Source organism: Falco biarmicus, chromosome 4, assembly GCF_023638135.1.
Source record: "Falco biarmicus isolate bFalBia1 chromosome 4, bFalBia1.pri, whole genome shotgun sequence".
Taxonomy (NCBI): Eukaryota; Metazoa; Chordata; class Aves; order Falconiformes; family Falconidae; genus Falco; species Falco biarmicus.
Window position 1 is genome coordinate 1,431,949 of NC_079291.1, and position 25,502 is coordinate 1,457,450.

At 38.2% G+C, this 25,502-nt stretch overlaps 1 protein-coding gene across 7 annotated transcripts in view; it reads right to left on the minus strand.

Annotated features, from left to right (window-relative positions):
- Positions 1-1,237: 1,237 nt before the first annotated feature.
- The window catches only part of HYCC1 (hyccin PI4KA lipid kinase complex subunit 1), a 49,934-nt gene continuing 25,669 nt past the window's right edge, over positions 1,238-25,502 (minus strand). For 4 of the 7 annotated variants that reach the window (XM_056334942.1, XM_056334944.1, XM_056334943.1 and 1 more), the window contains 9 exons: positions 24,748-24,927; positions 21,757-21,837; positions 21,229-21,344; positions 20,804-20,899; positions 16,058-16,174; positions 15,220-15,307; positions 14,572-14,731; positions 6,905-6,919; positions 1,238-5,758 (listed from right to left, as the gene is read on the minus strand). In XM_056334942.1, the coding sequence (XP_056190917.1) occupies positions 5,202-5,758; positions 6,905-6,919; positions 14,572-14,731; positions 15,220-15,307; positions 16,058-16,174; positions 20,804-20,899; positions 21,229-21,344; positions 21,757-21,837; positions 24,748-24,927 (1,410 nt within the window). In that variant the 3' untranslated portion in view covers positions 1,238-5,201. Of the gene's footprint in view, positions 5,759-6,624; positions 6,920-14,571; positions 14,732-15,219; positions 15,308-16,057; positions 16,175-20,803; positions 20,900-21,228; positions 21,345-21,756; positions 21,838-24,747; positions 24,928-25,502 lie in introns of all 7 variants that reach the window. The other 3 variants (XM_056334949.1, XM_056334947.1, XM_056334946.1) reach the window with 3 other exon arrangements.

A 25,502-nucleotide genomic window follows, 5' to 3' on the forward strand; every position in this document is an offset into this window, starting at 1 on the left:
AACTGGACCCATGAATAAGGAGCTCTTTTGAACCTTGATATGAAAAAGCAGCATACAAGAGGTGGAAGCAAGAGCAGGGGACCTAGGGGGTTACAGATGCACTGTCCAAGCACACACAGATGGCGTTAGGAAAGCCAAAGCCCAAATGAAATGGAATTTGGCAAGGGCGGTGAAGGGTAACAAGAAAAACTTTGGCAGAGTTATCAGCATCAGGAAGACAAGGGAAAAACAGGGCTCCCCAGCTGAGTGGGGAAGAGGACCTGCTGGCAGGAGATACGGAAAAGGCCACGGTACTCGCTACCGCCGTTGCTTCTCCCGTCTCCAGCAAGAGCAGCCCCCAGGAACCCACCCTCAGGAACCCCAGGCCTCCAGGCACAGAAAACTGCCACAGCTGCCAGGCCCAAAGGGCTGGGACCAGCGGCACGCGGCCCAGCTGGAGACCGGGCCTTACCGGTGCGCACCGGGAGGACGTACCCGCGCCGGGACGGTTTAAAATCTTCATGAATGGAGGCGGGTGAGGGGACAGAGCTCACCCTCAGCACGTTCGCAGGTAACGCAAGGCCGGGAGAGGTGGGTACCCCAGCGGGTGCGCTGCCACTCACAGGCCACCAACAGGCAGGGGACAGGAGCCCACACGCGACCCTCGGAAGTTCAAAGGGCAACGCCAGGTCCGGCTTCTGGGGACAACCCACCCCAGGCACCAGCACACACAGGGGCCAGACAGCTGCCAGGCAGCTTTGCCAAAAAAGCCCGGCGGGTCTCCATGAGCAAGGGGAGCACGAGCCCGCCACGCCAGCCCCGCAGCAGACGCCAACAGCCCCAGATCACCACAGGTCACAGGAACACCGTGAAGCTTGCTGGACAGATGATCTAACAATAAAGACACGTAGAAAATAATGACTGTTACAAAGCACTGTTACATTAAGACCACCAAAACGACCAAGTTGCCCAAGCAATGCTACATTACTAACAGGACAGTCACCTGCTGCCATCAACCAGTTTACAACTCATCTGCTTGAACTCACCTGTCAGTGTTTCCCAGCAGAGCTGCACTTGAGAGCCTGCACTCTTTAAAATGGGTATTCGGCACATTTTAAGTAATGTGCTTAACCTTACTGCAGCTTCTAGATGCATGTAATGACAACTGAACAGATGTACTGCTACCCAATGTGTATTTCAACAAAGAGGTGGCAAAATCTTCTGCCGTACAAAGTATTTACAAAAGCACACAGCTTCAAAAAAAACCACAGTTTATTTCACTACTTAAATTATTAAACGCTAAACAAGACAACCTTGTAGTTTATACATTAGGAATGTAAGTTTTCACATATAATTAAGAGAACACTTTACTGTAAAAAAGGTGAAACACTGCATTACTAAAACACGGTGTCACACAAACTGAAGAGTATGAGAAGGTGTGGCACATTCATTTAAACTCAGGCTTTTAGGTGAAGACAGACATCTATAGACCGAGGCAGCTATTCCACAGACTTTGGTGAATATTAAAAAGTGTACACATTTAGTACTAGAAGTAGAATTATACAAATACAAAAGGCAATATATTACATACCTATATACAGCACTGTAAGCCTCAAACACTGACAAAAGAGATCCGACATAGTAATTGTTAGAAATTTCTATAATCCTTATAGAAATCAGGAGACCTCCTTAGAGAAGCGTGGCTAAAATAGCTACATATTTCTGTACCTGTCAAATCTGCCAGGTATTCAAGGCAATTCAAGCACATTTCACTCCCTTCAGAAAAGTCACTGCAGCTCTACAGAAAGTGGTTAGAGGCCATACACTTTTTGCACAAATGTTACAGTTTCTCACAACAGAAAGAATTCTCAGCTTCAACAGTTTTGAAAGTGTTGCTGTTCAAAGCTATCGTTGGGAACAGTGTGCTTTGATTTAAAACAGTAAGGTCAGTTATAAATGTCAGCATTAAAACAACTTCTCTTATTATAATTTGAGATGATTCACTCCTACATAACGTTTTTTCCTGCAGAACATTGCAGCCGTGTATGATGTATTCATCAGAACTACCCACTCCTGGGCAGACTACAATATGGGATGTCTTAATAGGCTTTCCTTACACTGTTAGAAGTCCTATACTTCTTTAATATACATTTTTCATTCATCAATCTAAACTGACCAGATAATGCTCAAAATCCGAGCCCTTGACAGTTTTAGAAATATTCCGAAAGAATTAATTTATCTGCTTCCTGCCCTACTTCCCCCTTTCCTCTCCTTCCGCCAAGTCCCACATCATGGATATTTGGACAACAAATAATTCTGTCCCATCTCTCCCCTATCTTGCCTTTTTTTTCTTTTTTTTTTCCATTTTCAAGAAAAGGAAGAAGCACAACTGACAGTTTTATTACTCACATCAGGAAAGAAATTCTTTAGTCTCGATCAGTGTCAAGATGTGATGTCAGTTCACAAAAACATGCTCATTGGGTAAGTTGCTCCAGAGACCCATACATACATACTCACCAGCAGATGTATAGAAACATATGTATGAACCCGCATATGTATAGAAACAGCAGCCTTTAGTATCAAGAACCTTTCCTTTTATCATTTTCTAAAAAAAGTACAAAGCTTTATATAATTTCAGTTGTACCAATACGAGCCTGTCTTGGGTTTAAACCGGAGCACAGTTAGAATAATCAGCTAAATAAAAGGATAAGCTAACTTTACTCAGTGTTAAAACTTGTAGCCAACAGTATTGTAAACATTATGTGACATATCCACATTTTATGGCATTTTCGATCCTTCTAATTTTAAATATTTATAGCTCACGTGACTAAATCTTCCCAGTATAACAAACAACTCTTACACCAAGACCAAGCTTGCAAGAGTGTCTACTGTGGAGATAATTACGAACTAAACGAAACAGAAAAAACCCAGCTGAATTACTTGAAAATTCTAGTCCCTTAACACAAACTCACAACTAAATACTGTCACAACAAACATTTGTCAATTGCAATTTTATTTATCTATTCTAGTTTATGTTTCAATTAAATTACTGTAAAGTGTTTCCAAAGCATATGTAAATGCTACACTGCAAGAGCAGAGCAGGAGGCAGCTCTACGTTCTCCAGGTTATTTCTTTGTAACATCTAGAACACATTTCAAGGAAAGGAAGAGCTCTGCCTTCCGTGTGTGTAGTGCCAGCCCATGTCTGCTACCAGCTGCCTAAACCCCTTCTAGCGCTTGTGGTTGTGCATGCTCCAGCCGCCACATGTATTAGTCAATCTGAAACAAATGTGCTGTCTAATGTGTATTGCGGAAAAACCTATAAAAAAGACAAAATTTTCTGCTGTACAAAGTATTCACAAAAACATACAACTTCAAAGAACCAGTTTATTTCACTGGCTAAAGTATTAAACACTGCACAGGACAAACTTGCAGTTCATACTTTAGGAATGTAAGTTTTCATGTACAATTAAGAAAACACTTCACGGTAAAAAGGTGAAATACTGCATTACTAGAACAGAACAGTGTCACACAACAAACAAGAATATGAGAAAGCGCAGCACGTTCATTTAAACTCAGGCTTTTAGGTGAAGACAAATATTTACAGACTGATGCAGCTACTCCACAGAGCTTGGTGAACATTAAGAAATTACACATGTAGCCTACAGTCTTAGAAGTAGAATTACACAACTTACTTGTCCCTATCAGCTATGTCTCCTCATCTCTTTTCATTAAATACCCAGCTTATTAATTGCTATAAACCTGAATAACATTAGCTGCTTACAAGTTATTTCTGCTTCAGTTTAAGTCAAAAATAGGCATGTAAACTCATCTCGGGGCAAACAGGGAAGTTACCAAAATTTTAGTGTTTGTTTCATTACAAGGTTCTTGGCAGTAAGGGAACACTAGCTGCAGAAATCTGGACAGGTGGGAATCACTACACCTTAGATCTTCATCCTATTTCTCCATCAATTATATCATCTGTTTATCAGCTAATCACTACTACTGGAGTGGTTTTGTCAGCTATTGCTTCTCCAAATTTCTGCACAAGAAGTTTGAACATCCCTTTTTAATTAAAAACTTAGCATTATAAAAGTTAGTATCAAACAAGGTCACGAAACTAACTGAAGGTTAAACGTTAGGTAACCTTGACCAGGCTGCTGTTTTAGAATTTCAAACTAGAAAAATAATAGATATCAAAGACTAGAAATTACAGTTCTAGTTATATTTACATTATAATTTCCCTTTGTGCTTGCAAGTTACTGGAAGTACGCATCCTTTGGTAGTATTCTTTTAGTCTCAAGTAAGAAGTTCATGTTAAATACATTTACACTCCTGATTTGCTTAAGTCAGTGCAAAGGGCTCATACCTTATTTCCTACATGACATTGTTACATAAGCGTATCTCTTCCCCATAAATAATAATACAGATGACAGCGACTTTTCAATGAGTAGCTTTGCGCCCTATACTTAAGGATCTGAAAGAAAGTCTATCACACAATTTCTAAGTCTAAAAAGTGACTACTATAGGAACTGGTAAGAACTCCCATCTACAAGGACTGCCGCTGTATGACTTCTGACCCAGTTTCAAAGACTTAAAGAAAAACCAAAACGCATCTGTAATTCAGACTCATATAGGCATGAGGAAGTACGAACACTGCAACGGGTACTACCGTTACAAAAACCACCGTAACATCGAACACTGAACAGATGCTTCTAGTCTGAGTCTTACATGTAAGCACAGCTGTCTCATGGCAAACGTAAGAGGATGCTTGTTGTTACAGTGCAGTTCCAAAATTTTATGCCGATACTGTGGGACTCCTCCTAAACAAAATAGGTACTTCCAGTTTCACCTATGCCAACCGGCAGTGAACAAGACTATGGGAAAGAGGCTCTATTTACTCCCATACTTTGCATTTGTAAAAAGCCACACATCTTGGTCAGTGGCTAACCAACCAATCCATGCTTATTAAATTGGTGAAGATGTAAGTCAGTAATCAGGTGTATAAACACAGTAAGTCAAAGAGGAACTTTTCAAGCTGCTAGAAGTTGACACAACATAATTAGAACTGTTGTCTACTCACTATTACTGTCAAATGAGAGTCAAACAAGAATTTATGGGGTTGAGGTTTAAGAAAGTAATGTACAGCATACTGAAGACCTTAATGCACCAACATCAGCATAAACCCTCAATATTTTGTTTTTCATACTTGCCAATTTAATATCAATCTGTTGACAAAGTTATGCTAATACTAGGGGGTCGCTGCTGATTAGGTTGTTTGCTTAAAACGGGAAGATCTGTTCTTTCTGTTCCATATATCAGTTTTTCCTCCTGAAGACTGCAAGCTGAAAACCTGTTTGCCTCTGTACCAGATACGCCACCACGATTATTTGTAACTGTGACACCACTGACCTGTTCAAAGGATTTACTAAACACAGTAGTGGTTGTTCTGGCTAGACTATGGCTGCCAGGCTTAGGCAGGGACTGGCTAGTTGTCAATGTCAGTCTCTTCAGAGAGACAAGCTCTAGATTCTCACTCATGGCTCTCTGAGTTTGTTTTCGTGACAAGTGTTCTCTGCAGCTTTCTCCTTCTTTTTCTTTTCCTCCAGCTTTGCTTCCTCCAGACCTTCGTTGGCTCTTCCCTAAAAGGTTCTTACTGCTCATGTTGTTGCTGTTAGATAGGGCAGACTGACTTGTACTAGAAGTAGCCCTAGAGTGAAACCCTTCATCAGTTTCAGATACTTCTATCAGTTCTTCTTGAATTGCTAAGTCAGTATTACCTGCATGGTAGAAAAAGAAATAAGGAATTAGCAATTTACTTTCTCACATTTCCTGATCTTTATGTATTGCTAGATTTTGATATTTAAAAGCATGAAGCCATTCAGCAACAGAACAGAGAACAGAAGACAACACACTTACCTATTCCATTACATTTTTGGAATTAAGGTTCATTAGGATATAAAGTTACAGCAAATAATGCTGCATTAACCAGATCAAAAAGCATGCCCACAATCTCATTTTGTAGTGATTTTGGAAAAATAAATGAAATGCAGTCTTGTTAATTCATGCAGGAGATTAGAAATTTATAGATTAGAAGATATCACACAGAACAAAAGCGTAAATCTTACTTTGAACAAGTGCTCCAATACATGATTTTGCAAAGTTTATTAATTATAAAGGTACGTGATCAATGCCCCAGGACACTCAACACGGCACCTGCACATTTAGCAACCCAAGAATGCTTTAGGACTGAAAGGTCACCTTCTGCATCACAGGTCTGGTGGTATGAGTTGGAAACTCAAGCACAACATGAGATCTCCAGTATACCGTGAAAAGTGGAATTTGGGAAATCTGAGGTACATAACGAGATACTTTTCACATCCATTTTGATGGATTCTTCATACCATTGATCACCAGATTTTGTAAACCCAATAAGTATGCTTAATAACTCAAAGGTAGGTTGAGCCTCACAGTGTATTTTCTCCAGATTAAATAAATCTACTAGTAAAGTATGTCAACGTTGTCTGTGGCACAGACAAAGCTGTGTGAAATACATGCATTTGTGTTATTACACATGCAAATATATTAACTGCATACTTTAATTCTCCAAACATGCAGCAGTGACCCTTTCAATCAACAGTGGTACCTTAGAGTGCAGCTACAAGTGCTCTGCTAAAACTGCACTCTGCCAGATGAGTTTATTCCATCCTCCATCATTTTTCTTACAGATTTTTGTCTCCTGATTTCTGGCATGCCTTTGCTGTCAGTTCTAGGATCTGTAGCTGTTTCCTGTACTCCCTGTAAATGCTGAACATCATTCTCTGCTAGTGCTCTGCTCTTTTCCCCATTCCCGGTCCTCTCTCCAGCCACACTTGTGACACTAATCTCAGGTATGATAAAGTTGCCCAATTCAGTAGCATCATTACCATTCTCTGGTTGTTCTAGAATTAAAGATGGATAAGAAAAAAAACAAAAAAAAAGTCTGAAACAAAACATGAAACAGAAGCCATAGATACAGATGACTAAAGCATTGTAAATTAAAGCAAGATGTTCACATATTAACCTCTTGTTAATTAGCAACATTAGCAAGTATGGAATTTTGCTTTATTTCTAAATTGCAGGTTTCAATCTTCCATTACTGGCCTGTACCCCCATACTGGAAAGCCCCATGCTTGATTTTTCAAAATTGAAATTTCTGCAAATCATGAAACAAATATTGAGAGATAATCAGAAGACAAAGAACTCTCCATATTTCACTTTTATGACTATACCTGTGTCACCAGGCTGAAGAGAAACATTTTTACAATGAAATGGCACATCAACTTCATGTGTTATCATGTAAGACTAGAAATCCTACACGTACATATCATGATGCTGCACAGTGGTCAGCCTGAAAACTAACAGTGAAACAACTAAACCAACTCAAACGCACTTTGACTTCCATTTCTTTCTTCATTTCAAAAAACTATTTTCAACTACAAAGATATTTACAAGTAGAAAAATTCTCCAGTTTCTAAAATCAAATTAATTCAGATAAAATCCATGGAGTTTTACTGCAATTTTTGCCATCTACTAATAATATAACATAAATGTTGATCTCCTCAGCCTTTTTAAGCTTCTTATATGAGCTTAAAACTGAATTAGTTTGCAATAAACTTATTTGTGTCACAAGTCAGTTACTAAGTACAATTGAGAAAACAGGGATTAAACTGAGGGGAGGGAAAACACACCTTTCTGCAGGTGGGGGAGCAGAAATTAAGGTAAAAACCAATGCAGCCTGGTTCTAAGATTACTACTTTTCATCTGGATGTCGCATCAACAGCAGGTACATGCACAAGTGTTCAGCCTGGCCAAAAAATTATTTCAAGATAGTCAAAGATTCCTGCAGATACAGCCAAATATCTCCAAGCAAACAGAAAATGCCACTGCTACTCGGAAGCGTGAGAATGATGGTTGTGTGTAAGCACTGGAGATTTATTAACGTTTTACTATTAATAATGATATTTAGTGATAAGAATGGAATAGCTCACACAAGGTCTTGGGAAAACAAATCCTAACTCAGAAGATGTCTGTCTACATTAAATGAAGACAGGTTTGAGAAGGATGAACTCTTGAAAGGAAAAAAAAAGTGAACAAACAAGTGGGAGTTGAAACTTTATGGATATTCCAAGTATATGCAACTAACAAGTTACAATCCTACAATCCTAGCAACCTGCCAGCTCCACAGTGTTTGAAGTATTCTCACTATCTGAAGGTCTTTTAAAGTATTCAGAATTGCTTATCAGCACTAGCTATACAACCAAAACCCTGCATTTAGATGACCTGGAGAAGGAAGAAAAATAAATAAATAAATAAAAAAAGAGAGAAGCCATCTACTACAGATAGTCACGTCACACCTTCCATGAAGATGTGCACACGGAAACACAAGTGAAGAAGAGCAAGAGCTACACTAAATGCTATGTAGTTATATATTCTACATGTGTTATATATGTATATTATATGCAAACACTATGTCCACAAACTTGACAAGACTAAATTGCACTACAAGCACAGCTCAGAATAAAGCTCAAGTGAATCCATATGTTTTATTCATAATGCAGATTTTCCAGAGCTAAGGATTAAGGAACACCCAGACTATACTGCCAGTTTGCTGCTGCACGTGACAGAAGCTGGCAGTACAGACATTGATGAAGCCCCAAACCTGAGGAATTTACAATGAGATGATTTCTCACAGCAGCAGCTCTAATGCTTTTTGGCTGGAGGGGATCCCCTCTTCCCCCCTGTCCCCACACTGGGGGCTCTTGTGCAGGCACAGTGTACGTCTAGGTGAAGCAGGCTATAGCACTGGGCTTTTTGCCAGCATTTGTGCTGCCTGCACTTCTAACAATGAAATAAAACCTCCAGAGCGAGAAGGTTATTCTGGCAGGAATGGACATCACTGACCCCAGGTATAAGAGCTATCCCTGATTTTACCTGCAAATGCTAAGTATCATGAGTCTTTCTAACTAGTCAACTACTAGTGAAAGTATATGCTTAACAAGTTGCACTATTAATAGGAAATGTCATTAATAATTGCTGCGATTAGCCACTACCTTCCTGATATTTGGCAGAAGTTAGAACTGTTTTCAAGTGTTACTCCCCCTAACAGCACTTTCTGCAAGTCTTGTATTGTCAGTAACAAAGATAACTGAGCACAGTGAACTGCAACAATAATAATAAATCACAATAATGATGATAATCAAGATGATGATAATAATACCACCATCATCAAATACAGCCTTTTTAATAAAAAGATAGGAGCAGAAAGGTTAGTGAGGGGCGAAGATCACCACTCTGAGTGGCCTCATTGCTCTGATTTTACTAGGGGGTGAGGTATCCGTGCCTCTCCTACGGCAATCTCCAAACTCCTTCCTGCTACTCCATCAGTGCAGCTCCAGGCACATTATTTCAGCAGAACTTTTTCTCAGGAGCCACTGATCTCCATGTGAAGAAATTGATTCTGCTATAAACTTCGGTTAGAGCCAGGACACGAAAGAGGAGAGGGCAGAACAGAGCTTACTGTCCATCCCTTCCCCACCAGCGGCAGAGAAGCACTGGTCAGCAGCATCCAGCTCCAAAGAAAGGAGACTCAGAGTAGACAGCAGAAATCAGAGGAGAGAGGAAGAATTTTTTTTGTTACAGGTTTTGTATAACAGCGCTACATGGTTATTGTTGTTTGGTAGTGTGCATTTCTAAATGTATTATCAGCACTTTACCCATCATTGCTGCATTCCCACAGCTGTGTACCCATTACCACAATGAACTGGGAAAAAAACGAAACCCATATTTTACTCAACATAATTATGACTGATCTTTTAGTTAAATGCTATTAACTGCTTTCAATGAAAGGGAATATACCTTTCTCAAAGTTTAACATTGAACTACAGGAGAAAATTAACAAAAAAAATGGGATACTGGTATCTCAACTCCTGTTAACACTGCCTACTGTAGCACCTACAGTCTTGTGGCAGGGGTAAGACTACACAACCCATATCCTTCATAGTAGCATCCCCTCCTTACTTTAAAAATTTTAAAACCACATAAAACAAACCTTTAGCTTTATAGTGCTTGGTTTTAAAGAAAATACTGCTTCAATCTGGACAGCTCTGGGGGGGTTCTACCCTTTGAGAAAGAGATATTAATACTCAGCGCACAAGGCAATGCAGCAAAAGAGAAAAAGCCCACTGCTAAGCAGTGTAGAGAGAAAACTGAGTAAGTATGCCCGTTTGAAAGGTATCACAATGCATACGCATAGCATATGAAGGAAAATGCATTTGGAGACATGTTTCTGACTGCTTTGAGTAGTACAGCCAATAAATTGATAAAATACATTTCATGGTTACTTGCTGCTAAGAATTAGTTTTTAAAATATTTCAATCACTGTCTACCTTACTATTACAGTTGCCCACATCATTTACCTCAGATTGCACAGGGAAACTGTCCATTTGGATTGTAATTCAATTTTAACCACCACAAGCTCAAGCTGCACTTCCTGCACAACAATGTTAGCATTTTGAATTATTCACAAAAGCATCAAGCTTATACCCCAAAATTAACATTCACTCTAGATTCCTAAAAGTTCTAACTCTTTCAGGAATTAATATTGTTTCAAAAAAAGTAAGAAAGTTCTCTCCACAGAGGTTCAAAGACTTCTAAGGATTTCTAAACCTTTTGTACCACATGAAAATCAATTTCTGCCATGGTAAAAAACCCCAACATCTTGCCTTTCACCTCTAGCTGATGCCTTTAGTTTTGTGTTATGTTGTATCTTACCAACATCTACTTATCTCTTCTTCCTCTGTCTGTTACATTAGATTATCTCTCTCACATGCATTCCCTTTACATACAGGAGTTTTTTCCTGAGCAACCCTTTTTTTTGTAGGACAGCTTAGCAGATTTTACATTAGCAAGGAAAGTGTTGCTAGGGCTTGCTTTATTTTTTTTCCTAGCTTCCATAAACGCTTAAATGAACAGTTGTTTATTTCCCTTACACACTGTATGATTTTTCTGGTTTTCCTCTATTTACGAATGGAAACAAAGATGCCACTCACTGTTTGTTTTTAAAACATGAATACTACAAAAACTATTGCTAGACAGAGGAGCTAATGCTCCTTTTCTTTAGGCTTTATGATTATATACAATCCAATTAAACAGAGCTAAATAATTTTTGACAAGTGATGGCTAGTTCAATTGACTCTGTAAATACTATCCATTTATGATTAGATGGATCCATTCTGCAAATGACCTTCACCTTTGGTACCTCTAAAGTATTTACCTTAGAAGTTCAAATTCACAATAGAAATTTGATTTTTTAAAAGTCCTTTTAAGTAACAGGTTTAATGGGTAAGTTGCAGGGTTGAGTATCACAGTAAGATGAAATGCTAAGTCTACTTTTTTTCAAAACTGTCTCCAATCTAGAGTTCTAGCAAAGGCTAGCAAGATACAATGTCTGAAAACTTTTAGGAGTAAACTGAATTTTTTAAGAGATAAAAAAAATAAAGCCCATGCTTCTCAGCTGGAAATGTGATTGGCTGTAACTCTTTTACTCAAATAGCTAGTGACTGAAAATTGCTGCCCTTGCTTCCTCCAAGGGATGCTTTGCTTCATCAGGTCTTCTGGTCTACGTAATGTATAAGGCCAAAGTATCTCTCAACTGTCTCCTCTAGCTTCCTAATCCATTTGTACAGCTCATTTTTATTATACTGAAACACAAAAATAAAACCGCTGAATATATTTTTTCCCCTTTTACACTGTGGGAGAAAGAATAATGGTCAGGAGGTATCAGGTTTGTCATCTGATTTCTGCCAATTCAGTCTTTAGTTTAATTCAAACAAGCATCTGTAAGCACAAGCCTTGTTATTCTTTCTGCATGCTGACCCTGAGGATCTATTCTGTATCTTTCTTTCATCAGGAATTGTGGGAAACCAAATTACACTCTTAGGAATTTTGAAATCAGGCAACTACCCACTCTGACTTAAAAAAAAAAACACCTTTAAGTCACAAACAACAGTTTTCTTAGTGTTTTATAATGAAAATTTGAGATCAGCTGAAGTCATATATGCATGGATCATATACCATTTAAAACAATCAGACAGTCAAAGATACCATAGACTCAGTTTTGGCCTTTAAACTAACTTCATGTTTACACTGTCTTCAAATTTACAACTACTCCCACAACCTGCTAGACAAGTTCCCCTCCACACCCGCCCTACCCTAAGTGATTTTCTTCCTCTTCATTAAATCCTGTACCATCAAGGCAAATTTGAAGTTTTCCCAATAATCCACATAAAATGTTGACAAGAGCTTTTTTGTAAAAAGTTCTTAGTCTTTATCCCTAAATGCTGACTGCTCCTCACTTGGGTCATACTAACTAGATTACCACTGTTTCTCTCAACTTTTCCTGCTTTATGAGACTCCCACAAAACACAGCATTCCTTCCCATTTCTGTGAGTCCTATTCTCATTTCCCTTTCACCTTACTGTTATCAGCTGCAGGGCACACTTGTCCCACCCATTTTTCCTTGAACTTCACTAAGCATCACCCCTGCAAGAAGGCAACTGTAAAAACTTCTGGATCTCTGTATTTGCTGAAAAATCTGCATTCTTATAAGGATGGTTCAAATACTGATTCTGTAACATTTTTATTTGATTTTTTGTGTAAACACAAAGCCAAAGGGAACGTTCATTTTAATACACTTCCAATTCCACTGAATGAACTAGCACTCAGTATCCCTATGTGCGTTCCCCTGCACCACCTCAACTGAACAAGCATCAGAACTACTAAAAGTAATAGCTAACAAAATTGCCAAGCTTCAGAGGGCATCTGTCTATTTATAAAGCTGAGCTATCATACAGTTTTCTTGCACCTGGTCAATAATCCCTGCTTAAGAACTGTAAGCCTGAAGAAAGGAAAATAAATAATAAAACTAAAATGGTTCTTAGCAGTCTTGACATTTCAGTTATGAATTGCTACTGGACTGCGCTCAAGGTAAAGACAGTAAAGATTTGCTCCTCAGCTTTGAGGGTTTTAAGCAGTTTTTGATCAACTGAAGTTTGGTCATTTCACCCTTCTTTGCCCCTCACCCCCTCTGGCAGCTTACTATTGGTACTAATACCACCAATGTGTACCATAAAGATAGGGCTTTCTGAGCAGTAATTTTTAAGTCATTTTCCACCAGCATATTTATATTTCAACACTTAGCTGAATTATCTCTCAATCCTTTATGACAAGTAACTTGGCAAATTTTTTTTCCTAACCAAACTGTCCTTATACTACAAAAGCTCGTAGAGTACACATCATACAGAAATTTTTGATACTACTTCAAAATCTTTACTGAACCTACTAAAAGAGCATTCTTATCTACACTCACTTGCTTAGCCTGTCATCAGAATTACAAGCCCAGCAGAATAAGCCATTGCCAATTTTGATTGCTGGTCCAGCTACTCTTCCCTCATCTGAGGATGGTAGAAGAATGCTTCTCCTTTTGCAATATGTTCAGCACCATTTTTTCTACTTCTCAGCCCAGATCTGTGCTTTACTTTATGGAAGCCTTTATATTAGTTTGCCCAAATGTGCCAACTTTAGCTGGGATAGAGTTAATTTTCTTCCTAGTGGCTTGTACGGGGCTATGCTTTGGAGTTGTGCTGAAAACAGTGTTGATAATTCAGGGATGTTTTTCTTACGGCCGAGCAGTGCTTACATGGAGCCAAGGCCTTTGCTGCTTCTCATACCATCCCGGCAGTGAGCAGGCTGGGGATGCACAAGAAGGTGGGAGGGGACATGGCCGGGACAGCTAACCCCAACTGACCAAAGGGATATCCCATACCATATGATGTCATGCTTGGTATATAAAGCTGGGGGAAGGAGGAAGTGGGGGCACATTCAGAGCGATGGCATCTGTCTTCCCAAGTAACTGTCATGAATGATGGAGCCCTGCTTTCCTGGAGTTGACTGAACACCTGCCTGCCGATGGGATGTGAACGAATTCCTTATTTTGCATTGCTTGCCTCTGCAGCTTTTGCTTCGTCTGGCTAATTGCCTATCTCAACCCATTATTTTTCTCACTTCTCCTCTTTCAATCCTCCCCCCATCTTACTGCAGGGGAGTGAGTAAGTGGCTGTGTGGTGCTTACTTGCAAGCCAGAGTTAAACCACAACACCAGAACTTAATAATTTATCCCTCTGTCCTTAAACCTGATTTTTATTTAATTAATTTAAAACAGATGAAGTTCTGCAGTTAAATACTTGCTTTGCTTCAGGTGCTATAAACCACTTTCCAAAAGAAACCAGACACTGGCCTCTTTAAAAGAGCAAATAACTTTGTCCAGCTCCCTTTAACAAGTTTTTTGGTTTGGTTTTTTTTTAAGCATGATTAAGGAAATAGAGAATATATTTCATGCGAACTGCATTAAGATTCCCATTCACCAGTCAAAAAACAGAAAACCTCCAAAATGCTGCTTGCTTACTAGCAATGAAGATATGCAATAACAAAATTTTCAGTATTATTTTAAACACATGTAAAAAGTTGAGAATTCATTATAAAATGTGTTTCTTACCATGCCTTTTCCACCTATGCCCTCTGATAGACATGCTAGTCACAGCATTTCTGGATATTCTGGATGAAGTAGGTGTAATTTCAACCTGAATGCATCTTGTACCTTCTTTACTAGATTTCATAGCACCCTGAGGCAGTGAAGCTTTTATTGCATTAGCAACCTAGAACAGAAAAGATGCAGTTAAACTCTTAACATGAAGATCCAAGTTTTGGAAGAATTCTGTCAGAGGATTCTTATTCCCAGTTTAAGGTCAAAGCAGCACACTGGCTTTTTGCAGAAATTGTAAAGAATGCTGTTTGCATTTATCTCTCAGAAGTAATACTTGCTACTTTTTAAGACGTAGTTTGCAGTTTAAAGATGGGGCTATTACTTCAGAGCGCTTCTGTGCCATCATCTAAGCTTTTAAAATGTGAAAGTGTTCAAATGACAATAGCTTGTTCACCAGGGAAGATGACAATATAACTAAGTACACTGAAAATACCTGTGCATGTGTGCATATACTTACAGGTGTAGCTATTCACACAAGCACAGCCACACAGACCTTGTGGGATTTGGGTTCCTGGTGTAATGTTCCATCAGAAGTGTTCACAGGAAGGCTTTCCTAGACTAAAAATTCTACTTAAAAAGATGTTGAAATACAATACCTACCAGCAGAGGTTCCGGATACAGCTCCAGCTGTGCTCTATACAAAATGTCATCCATAGCTTTACGAGCCAGATCCCATTCTCCATTATAACTACAAAGGTAAATATATACATAATGATAAGCATCTATATCAATAGATGAACCTTCTTGGGTCACATAACCTTCACCGATGTAGCGTTCCTTGAGAGATCCATTTAGGAAAGTTGAACTATTTGTGTTCTCTAGCAGTAAGCCTGCTTATTTAGATAATTTGTTCTGGAGTAGCATCTACGGATACGAAGTTTTATTTTCATTGGCCACCCTGAGCAGTTTACAAATTATGTAATTAGGTACTTATCAGCTAGTCATGAAATATTCTGAAATTCAAACAGGATTGTTTTAATATTCCTCCACCTTTTGAGTATTCCTGTGTTACTAGTCTCTAATTACTTCAGTTAATGAGGCAGCTTCACACACTAACATGACTATTAAAGAACAGATGACATCAGCATTTCACTGAAAAAAACCCACTTTTTTCCTCAACTAGACTGATGTCAAACTTAAGCATGCAAAAATGCAGACAGCAGACGACAGTTAGAAAAGGCTTTTTAAAAAGATTTTTTCACATCAGCAGTTACACCTATTAAGTGCTATTCTAGCCCTCACTCCCCAATATGACATGGGTAACTTCAGCCACCTAGCTGGAGAATTATTTTCTCTTCCTGAGGAACCTACTGCTAGACACAGCATCTGTCCACTAGAAAACAAAACGTTTAAAAACTAGTATGCTGAAACAAGTGTAGAAATTAAGCTGACATTTCTTTATTTTGTACACATATTAAAAAAAACCCATGAAACTTACAAGGCATAATAAATCCCTGTCAGCATTTGCACCATGAATTCAGATGAAACTGGAATCCTACTGTTGACTCCCTTGTACTTTCTCACTTGTTGGCGAGGATATCCACAGACACAAATTCTAAAGAAATCATACATTTGTCATTAGCAAATAATCTACACCTTTCTATAGAACACTACAAAGCTAGGTGTTTAGTATGCATTTTAATTATACTAGACCCAAAGGAAGGTACCCATCAACAACCCTGTGCTGAAGCAGACTGTCTCAGTATGGAAGGGCTTGCCCTCTGCCGGCACAGTTCAAATCCTTCAAACAGAAACGTCCAAATCACTCCTGTTACATTTATACTACAACGCAACATGAAAAAAAACGGCCAGTGAAATCCATTCTGAACCCACACATTTGCTGCAAAACAAGTGAAAAATAAGTTAATAGCATTTAAACAAAGCAGCATAGCAACCATTGATATTAGAGACAAACATAAGCGTCATTGCACATAATATGGAAGCTGCACACAAGCTGTCAAAGAAGAAGACTAGAAATGTCACATTCATAAAATTATTTTAAAATCCAGTAAAAGTCAGCTTTAGAATTTAGTTCTGAACTAAATTTCACATCAGGTTCTGCAGTTAAAACATTTTTTAAATCAAAGATATTGGGTAGTTAAATATTCAATTAATTGGCTACTACTGGACTTCTGGAATGACCTTTAATGACATTAATCAAAGTATTTCATTCTTCAAAGCAGACACTAGAAGGTTTAGTCTCAAAAAGCTTCAATTCTTCCGCTTCAACAGTGGAAAGCTTGTAATCTACTTAAATCTCTTAAATCTACTTTTTTCCAGGAAAAAAATATTGAGTTAAGATTGTATTGTAGTACCTTTCAAATTACATCTGTAATAGAGATCTCAGGAGCTTTGTTATATTAATACTAACTTTACCACTAACCTACTGCACTTTTTTCCCCCTCTCCTTTATGCCACAACTCTTTGGCTACTAAAAAAACCCAAACACCTCACTCAAAAAAGCAGACAGCACCCCTAAGTTCTCTATGGTTCAGCAACTCTCCCAGTATATACTTCATACCCACTATGATCTAAATGTGACTCTTCACATCATTATCACCGTATCTCCAAATAAAAACAACAACAAAAAAAGATTTTATACACTTCATCAGGAAAGACAGGAAGCCACACTAGTGAGAACATGCAAAGAAACAAAAACATTGAGATGTTTATAAAGGAAGATTCATAGAACAGTTTGGGTTGGAAGGGACCTTTAAAGACCAACAATTTCTACCCCACCTGCCATGGGCAGGGACATCTCCCACTAGATGAGTTTGTTCAAAGCCCTGTCCAACCTGACCTTGAACAACTCCAAAGATGTGGCATCCACATCATCTCTGGACAACCTGCTCCAGTACCTCACCACTCTCATTGTAAAAAAAACTTCTTCCTCATGTCCAATCTAAACCAACTCCCTTTCAGTTTACAACTGTTGCCCCTTGTCCTGTCACTACAGATCCTGCTAAAAAGCCCCTCTCATCTTTTTTGTAAGCTTCCCTTACATTGAAGGGCTGCAATAAGGCCTCCCTGGAACCTTTTCTCCTCCAGCCTGAACCACCCCAACACTCTCAGCCTGTCTTTACAGCAGCAATGTTCCAGCCCCATGACCGATTGTTTTTGAGGCGCTCTGCTGGACCCGGAGGTCCACAGAACAGGTCCATGTCTGTCTTTTACTGGGGACCTCAGAACTGGATGCAGTACTCCAGGTGCGGTCTCACAAGAGATGAGTAGGGAGGTGATTCTCCCCCTCCCAGCCTGCTGGCCACACTCATTTTATGCAATCTAGGATACGATCAGCTTTCCGGGCTGTAAGTACACATTGCACTGCATCCCCAAGCCCTTCTCCACAGGGCTGCTCTCAATCCATTCATCCCTCAGTCTGTACTGATGTAGGATATCACCCCAACACAGGTGTAGGGTCTTGCACTTGGTCTTGCTGAACATCACAAGGTTAAGATACCTATAGGTAAGGTATAAGATACCCCCCCTCTATGCACTCCTCGAGTATTCCATAAAGCCTAGGCTTGTGCTGCCACTTCATAGAACTGGTCAGCTGCTGCTCTGAGCACCAGTATTTAGTCATAATTCTCACTGAAATCTGCAACCCTAAATACAACCTTCTCAGACTGGCCTAAACCAAGATTTAAGTGACTGAATTCAACAACTCAAAATCATATTTCTAAAAAAAGAATTCATTTTGCTTAGCTTTGAATTTTGATTTTCAAGAGTAGCCAAACGTTAATTGTTAGCCAACTGCAAGTTTTCTCCTAAATTTGATATTGTTGTTGGCAAGAAGCACAGACTATTTAAGTATTGCCTGCTTATTCATTCAGATTCTAACTCTGATTTTATTGATAGGACTGTATTACTTCAGATTGCATTGTGATTTGTGTCTCACTATTCAAATTGCTTAAAACTCTAGATTTTTAGAAACCAGAATGCAAATAAATTTCTCTTAAAATACAGAGTTCACCTGTAAAATATATACACAGCTAGCTAAAACAAAAACCTTACTTCCAGTTAAGTGAATCAAATTGACTCTTCCATTAACTATGCTGAAGATGCTGGAACCAAACAAGTCCATCCTCTCATATTTCACTTTGTCCATACATGGTAAAAGTTAAAGCATGAAAGCTGTTTTTCTGACTCTTACCTAGTTCTAAACCACAAGAGCCAGTTACTGAAACTAAGTTGCATAACTCCCCCACAAAATTTCCATCCTATTTTCCCCTTCTTTATTCCCCACAAGAAGTTTTATTATGCAACTTGGGCAACACTTCAGTTCCAGATAGTCCACAACTTCTACTAATGGTTTTGCTCAAAAGTGACACATAATCCACTAATAAGCATTTCAGTCTTGTATATAAAGCCTGTGGGTGGTGCAGCAGCAGCAAGTGTCCAGTTTAAACAAAAATCCTAGTTTACATAAAACCCATCTAACCAGGTCAATTTTATGCTAATATATATGTTTAAGCATTTACTAGATACTACTGTATAGGAATACAGTAAGTATTTTTTTTTAAGTCGTGAACTCTCAGTAGGAATGTGATCAGTTAACACAGTTATATAGAGAAGACCTTAACAGCGACACTTAATTAATGCCTATACTGATTAGTTTTAAGAAGCCTTTACCCTAGTCCATGTTACTTCCTCTAAAAGGCTAGAATAACATCAGCAGAACTGCTTTGTTTTACATCAAAGTTATTAGCCTTGTGAGAAGAGACTTAGTAACTGAAGATGCCCAAATGTAAAAAAATCAGGGTTTACAACACTTGAGACAAGCACTTGAGACTGTCACATTTACAGTTCATGTTTGTAAGTAAGTAGTACTAGAAGCTTCTGCTTCTTTAGAAGTCATAAAAATTGAATTAAGACTTACTAGAAGAAAACACATTCATTGTAGAGTGCTTTCACATAGACCTTCCAAAACAAACCTAAATTCAACACTGCCCAAACTAATTAAAGGAGTTATTCTAGAGACTCTTCTGGGAATTTTGTCAGCACCACATCCAAACAGGATACTGAAAGATGTTCTGGTCTTCTGACACGTATTCCCTTGAATCCCTAAAATGCTGTCAGGGCAAGATTTCCAGTAAGCAATGAAACATGGATGCCAAAGCTAATAGGCAATTAAGAACTAAGACAAAAGTTGAATTGTATAGATTCAAATAATTTGGTATCCAAACGTTCAACATATTGAAGTAGGAAGACTTGCTTGCATCTGCTTGTAATTTGCTTGGGGTTTTTTGCTGGCCTCTTAAAAAAATATTTATCCCAAATACAAGCAGAATCTTATCAACCAAAATAAGCAACATCAGTCTCCTGTCCACAATCCTTAGCTTCTAAATATGTTCCACCTTCAGTTTTAGACCAGCATATCTATCAAAGATCTTGTAAAGACTCTTGTAAATACTGCCTAGTGCTCCAATGCTCGTTCTCCTCCTCTGGAGAAAGGATCTTACAGTCATCTATTACCACAGATGCTTGTTTGTGTGAGGAATCTTGGAACTCTGACTAGTAAATTACTGTAGTTGACTTGTAGGTCTCTCTCAGGTTTCCTGGGTTAACAAGAGCATTCTGATTTTTTCCTTAACCCAAAGTCTACTTTCAAAAAAATCTAGAGATAGACACATTTACAACCAGTTCTTCCTCTTTCAAAAAAGAAATGGATCAAAAATAGACACTAATAAAAGCTTATGTGTGTTTTGGGTTTGGGGTTTTTTTAGTTTCGTTTTTGAAGTAACAGCAGATGTTGGAAATACCCAAAGTATCTGTAAGAATGGATGTACAAGATCTACTATAATTTCAAGAAAATTTTAACTTGCACAGCATTTAAATACATTTAGTAAGCTTGCAGTACAAAATTTACTGAGATTTTCTCATTCTATTTAGTTAACACACCTACAACTACTTTGATTAAAAAACAAACAGGTCCCCCGATCTGATTTCTCCGCTTAACAGCACTGTATATACACCAGGTCACTGCCTACCCATTTTGAGACCTCAGCCAAAGTTATGGAAGAGATACCTGAAAAGCAAATAAGGGAGCTGTAAATACTTACGAAAAGTAGTCAAGCTTACGAGAATAATTTGGGAACCTGAAGCTTTTAAAAAGAAAAGTTCAAACTGATTGCATTTCAAGTTGAAAACACCATTTTAAGTGTAAATAACCTACAGAAATTACCTTGAACAAATCTGACACAACGACTGTAGAGAAACTGCAGGCATGTAGCTTAAGGCAGCATTGTAACAGAGAAGAAGGAAAGTCAGCACTTCAAACCTGGGTTTTACAAGAAACATTAGAATTACATTACCAATTTTGTTTTTGAAAAGACATTTACACAGAAATTTGCAAGTTATTTGAACTGATTTAGTATTTCATTTCAATAAAATTGACAACTGAGTAGTTTGGTTCTGTAAGCTTTTCCTCTTCATTAATAATATGGATGGCTAGTCTTTCTGCATCTACATTTACACATTTAAAAACAAAAAAACCCACAAAACACAGCATACACTCACATCCACCTGCAGTCTGTAACTATATTAAAAATTATAAGAATTTAACATTCATCAGTGATTCTCAAATAAAATCTTATTACACAATGTCACCTGTTCTGTGCTGTTAACATCTCCCTCTGAGGATGAGGTCCACTGTACACAACCCTGGACAAACCATGCTGCGATAAAGCTCCTTCAGTGAGAGCCATGGAGCCAATGCTGGAAGGCTAAAGGAAAAAAAGGCCATTCAGAACCTGTTCACCTGAAGTCTTGCTACGATGCAAATGAAAATAGACAACGCCAGCATCACCGTATTTGTACAGAAATTTTCAGCAGGCTTAAGGTTATCTGACTGCTTAGCTGTCCTCGATTTGAGAAGTTATTTTACACCAGATATATGGCTTCAGAAAAGAAAAAAAAAAGATATAGCTGGTGCAAGGATATTATAAAGTTATGACTATTCAGTCTTGAAGAGGCCTCAGAGACCAGTCAGTAGTACTCAGAAGACTGAGAAATATATTCCTATGTCATCATGCAACACATTAAAACTAGTTTTCATTTTTATTCTTAACAAACAAGTCTCCAAAGCATATTGCCTTTCTTGAGCAGTAACAACTTTACACTGTAGATGTCACTTACTTCATGATAGACTGAAGGTTTGGACAAAGATGGAATTGTGAAACTCAGCACTTTACTATGACCCTCTTTGTCAACTATCTCCTGAGAAAGACAAAAGATACCAATGGTTACACTGTACCACAGAAACCAGACATTCAAAAATGTTAAGTACTGGGTGGGGGTGAATGGATAAAGCAAGCCAACAAATTATTACAGGGACAATATAACAATCTCAGCCACAAGCTAGAAATTACCTCTGTGTTTGCCTTTTATCACAGTGCATTTGCTTTGTTTCTGAAAACTAGTCAAATGACTTAACAAAGGGCACACATATTTGTATACACAGCCCACCTTAAAAACACTAACTGGAAATCTCAATATGTTTAAACAGTGTTTTGTTTTTTTAATTGTATACTATTTGCTAATTGTGAAGGTTAACACACTAATTCTGTTCTGAAAACTGAAAACTATCAAGTAATGACTCTACAAGTAATTTGGTTTGGAAATATTACAGCTCTGGAACGACTGCAGCTTCAAATGGTTTGATAGTAACAGACATCATAGTATTTGCAAAAGCCCAAGTCTGATAATTCCATAGAGAGAGTTAAAAGAAGCACAGATGCAAAGCTTTAGAGAAGCTACTTTCCTGCAAGATACCACCGCAGCAGTATGCTGGTAGACTTCTCACTCCTGTAAGTTAATGGAAGACTAATGGGCAAGGCAAAAAAAGATGTGCGTATGTATCACAGAAGAGCACTGAAGTACTTCAGATAAAAAGCTTCAGAAGTTCCAAAGCATACCTGACTGATAACCAACACCACACACACACAAAGTACTTCCCCTGCTCCTCCCCAAATTTCAGCAGATTTCATATATCCAGAGGTAGAAATCAGAAAAGAGCTTCAGTGCCTCTTCACATCCATACCTTGGAAGGCTGAAGGACTAACTTCACATAGTAATTATTAAAAGTCATTTCTTAAAGTAGAATAGGAAGTGGTAAAGGAAGACTGAGAAGCATCAAAAAGGCATACAGAGCTGTTTTGTCTGAAGTTACACAGCTCCTCCACTCTCCACATAAACCACTGGTATTTTTTTCAATATTGCTTCTGCATCAATGCGGAAAACAGTTTCCTCAATATATGGGAGGATAAGGGAATAAAGAAAATCTGGCTACATCCAAACTTTTAAAAACGAAAACCACCAGTATTTTGACTCTTCATTCTAATCAAATTTACAAGTAATTTTCAGGAATGCATTTCAAGATCTGAAGCATATTAGAACAAGCTGGTACCTACTGCCAGGAAAGCCAAAAATATCAACTGCATGCACCACCACTGTATGTCTTCAAGCTGAAGGTAGAACAAACCGATTCATGACCTCAAGTTCAGTCACAATAATTGCATACCCCCCAACAACACAGGGTATTCAAAATTACTCTGGGCAATACTTACTTTTTCAATTTCCTTCAGTAAGAGACTGAAGGATTCTGTTGAACATCTTAATTCCCTCAAGTTCCAAGACACCATCATACATATTTACAGAAGTATTTTACTATTTGTGTTAGTCTACGTCCCTCCCCTTGATTTTGAAAACAAAGTAGCTGGTTAAAGAGAAAATGAGTATCTAAGCAGGTCACCTACTACCTTTTCAGCCCTGTATACTGAAGAACAGTACCATCTTGATTGTTTAAGCTACAAATTTTATGACAACAGAGGGGAAGAAGTCAGTATCAGTAACATGCATTACTTTACCATAAGCAGTCATTGTGTCTTAAATCAAAAGGTGGGGAAAAAAGGCTTCCAAAAATCATATTGATCTACAGCTTCCTACAGAAGCTTGCTGTAAAATTCTTGTGACCCCAAGCAGCTGGAGATGGATGGCTACATTACTAACTGAAGAAACTGTTCATAGCTAAAAGAACACATTACTGGACTGTTTTCAGGCGTAACTAATCTCTTCTAGGAGAATGACCAGTGATCATAGCCACAGCTGTCAACCGTTTTGGATGACTTCATCATGGAAATAAAGGAGTGAACTGATTTAAGGCATAAGATACACCAAATGTTTTCCAGGAATGTTTTTCTTCTCAGATACAACTAAGCACACAGAATTCTAACACATGAAAGCTGTACTCTGCTTAAAGAGTTGAATATAAGGGCTCAGGTCCTTTTAAGTACACTCCTTGGTGAAAAAAAAGTTTTCCGTTGCTTAAGACACTTGACATTCTTTTTAGAGGAAGGATGGGAGATGCCTTCTCCAGATTTTCAGAATGGGAAGAGAAGACTTGAAGTTAATCGCCGTTTCACTTCCAGAAAGGCCTTTCTAAAACATCAAGAATGTACAAACTACACTGAAGAGAATCCCAATGGACATTAAGCTTTTTAGAACAGCCATAGAAAGACTAAAAGTATAACTAAAATATGGTACTCTTAAAGGTTCCTTCATAAATCTGTTCTTCAAGCAGTGACTTCATAACAAACAGTATCATTTAATACAAAATATGAAAAAAAAATGTCAAGGTTATTGCAAATGAAAAGAGACCTTTAATTTCTCAAAGCTAAGCAATCTGTTCAGCTTAGTACTCTGTCAAGTACTAAGAATTTGTTGAAAGTGATCTTTTGTGTTTTCTAGTCAGAATACCCCAGAAAATACATGCAAACACCTCAAAAATATTGCCTCTAAAAGCTCTCAAGCAGAATGTACGTTTAATCACCAAACCAAGAATTAAGTAACAAAAGAAACAAAGATGACTCCTTTGGCTCCTTCAGCCGTTGGTGCATTAACACTTTCCAGGAACCACAAAAAGAGCAGAGAAAATATTCACCAAAATAAAAGAAGTTCATGTTGTAGATTTCTTAACATGAACACTAAGTTGAAGAGTCAAAATTCAGACATTCAATCACCTCAATTTTGAAACAAAATTGTCAATTATTCCCCAGTAAAATATTCTATAGTACCCGCAAAAGCACATTTAATACTTTTAGGCCTGAGTAATTACATGTGAATACAAACCAAGTTATAAACTCCTAGGAGAAGAGCTTCTATGCATCCACTGCTCTGCAAATCTCTGCTGGCTGAGACAGCAAGATAGCACCACATCAATTCCGGTAGAAACTGCAGTGTAAATCGTAGCAACTGTTCCTCACCACTCCGATAAAACTCAAAGAGCTGATGGCAGACTGGCTCCAGAAGCTGAAATATAATTACAATTGTGAATGAATAGAATATTACAAGAGACCGCAGCTTTCTGTGGATCAATAATTTGGACAAAACTGTAAACTGAAAAGTGTTACATTTTAGTTATTAGGGAGTGACTGATGGAATAACAGCCCAAGTCACCTTACTTTTCATCCCTTATAACATACTTTCAGATGATAAAAGCAGAGGCTTCCATCCCGTGTGAAGAAAAAATTCCGATGGCTCCTTTCTCTCATTTTTTGCTCACCTCCTCCAGCCTCAAAGGCATAAACAGAGGACACTTGTTATCACCACACCTCATACCATGCCCTCAATATTTTTAATCTACAGGAAAAGTACCTGAACAAAAGGTCTTGCTATTCTAGAGCTCCAAGAGTATACATACAAATTGCTAGAAGCCTTTACCCACCAAGTGAGAACAGCTGCAAAACACTCAAATTCAAAGCATTACAATAACTTAGTATACAGTAGAATTAGTTTACTTTTCCAATCATTAAAATCTTCTAGATAACTGATATATTCATAGGTTTGAGACAGAAATGGGAAGCTTCAAGACTACTTTTACAATC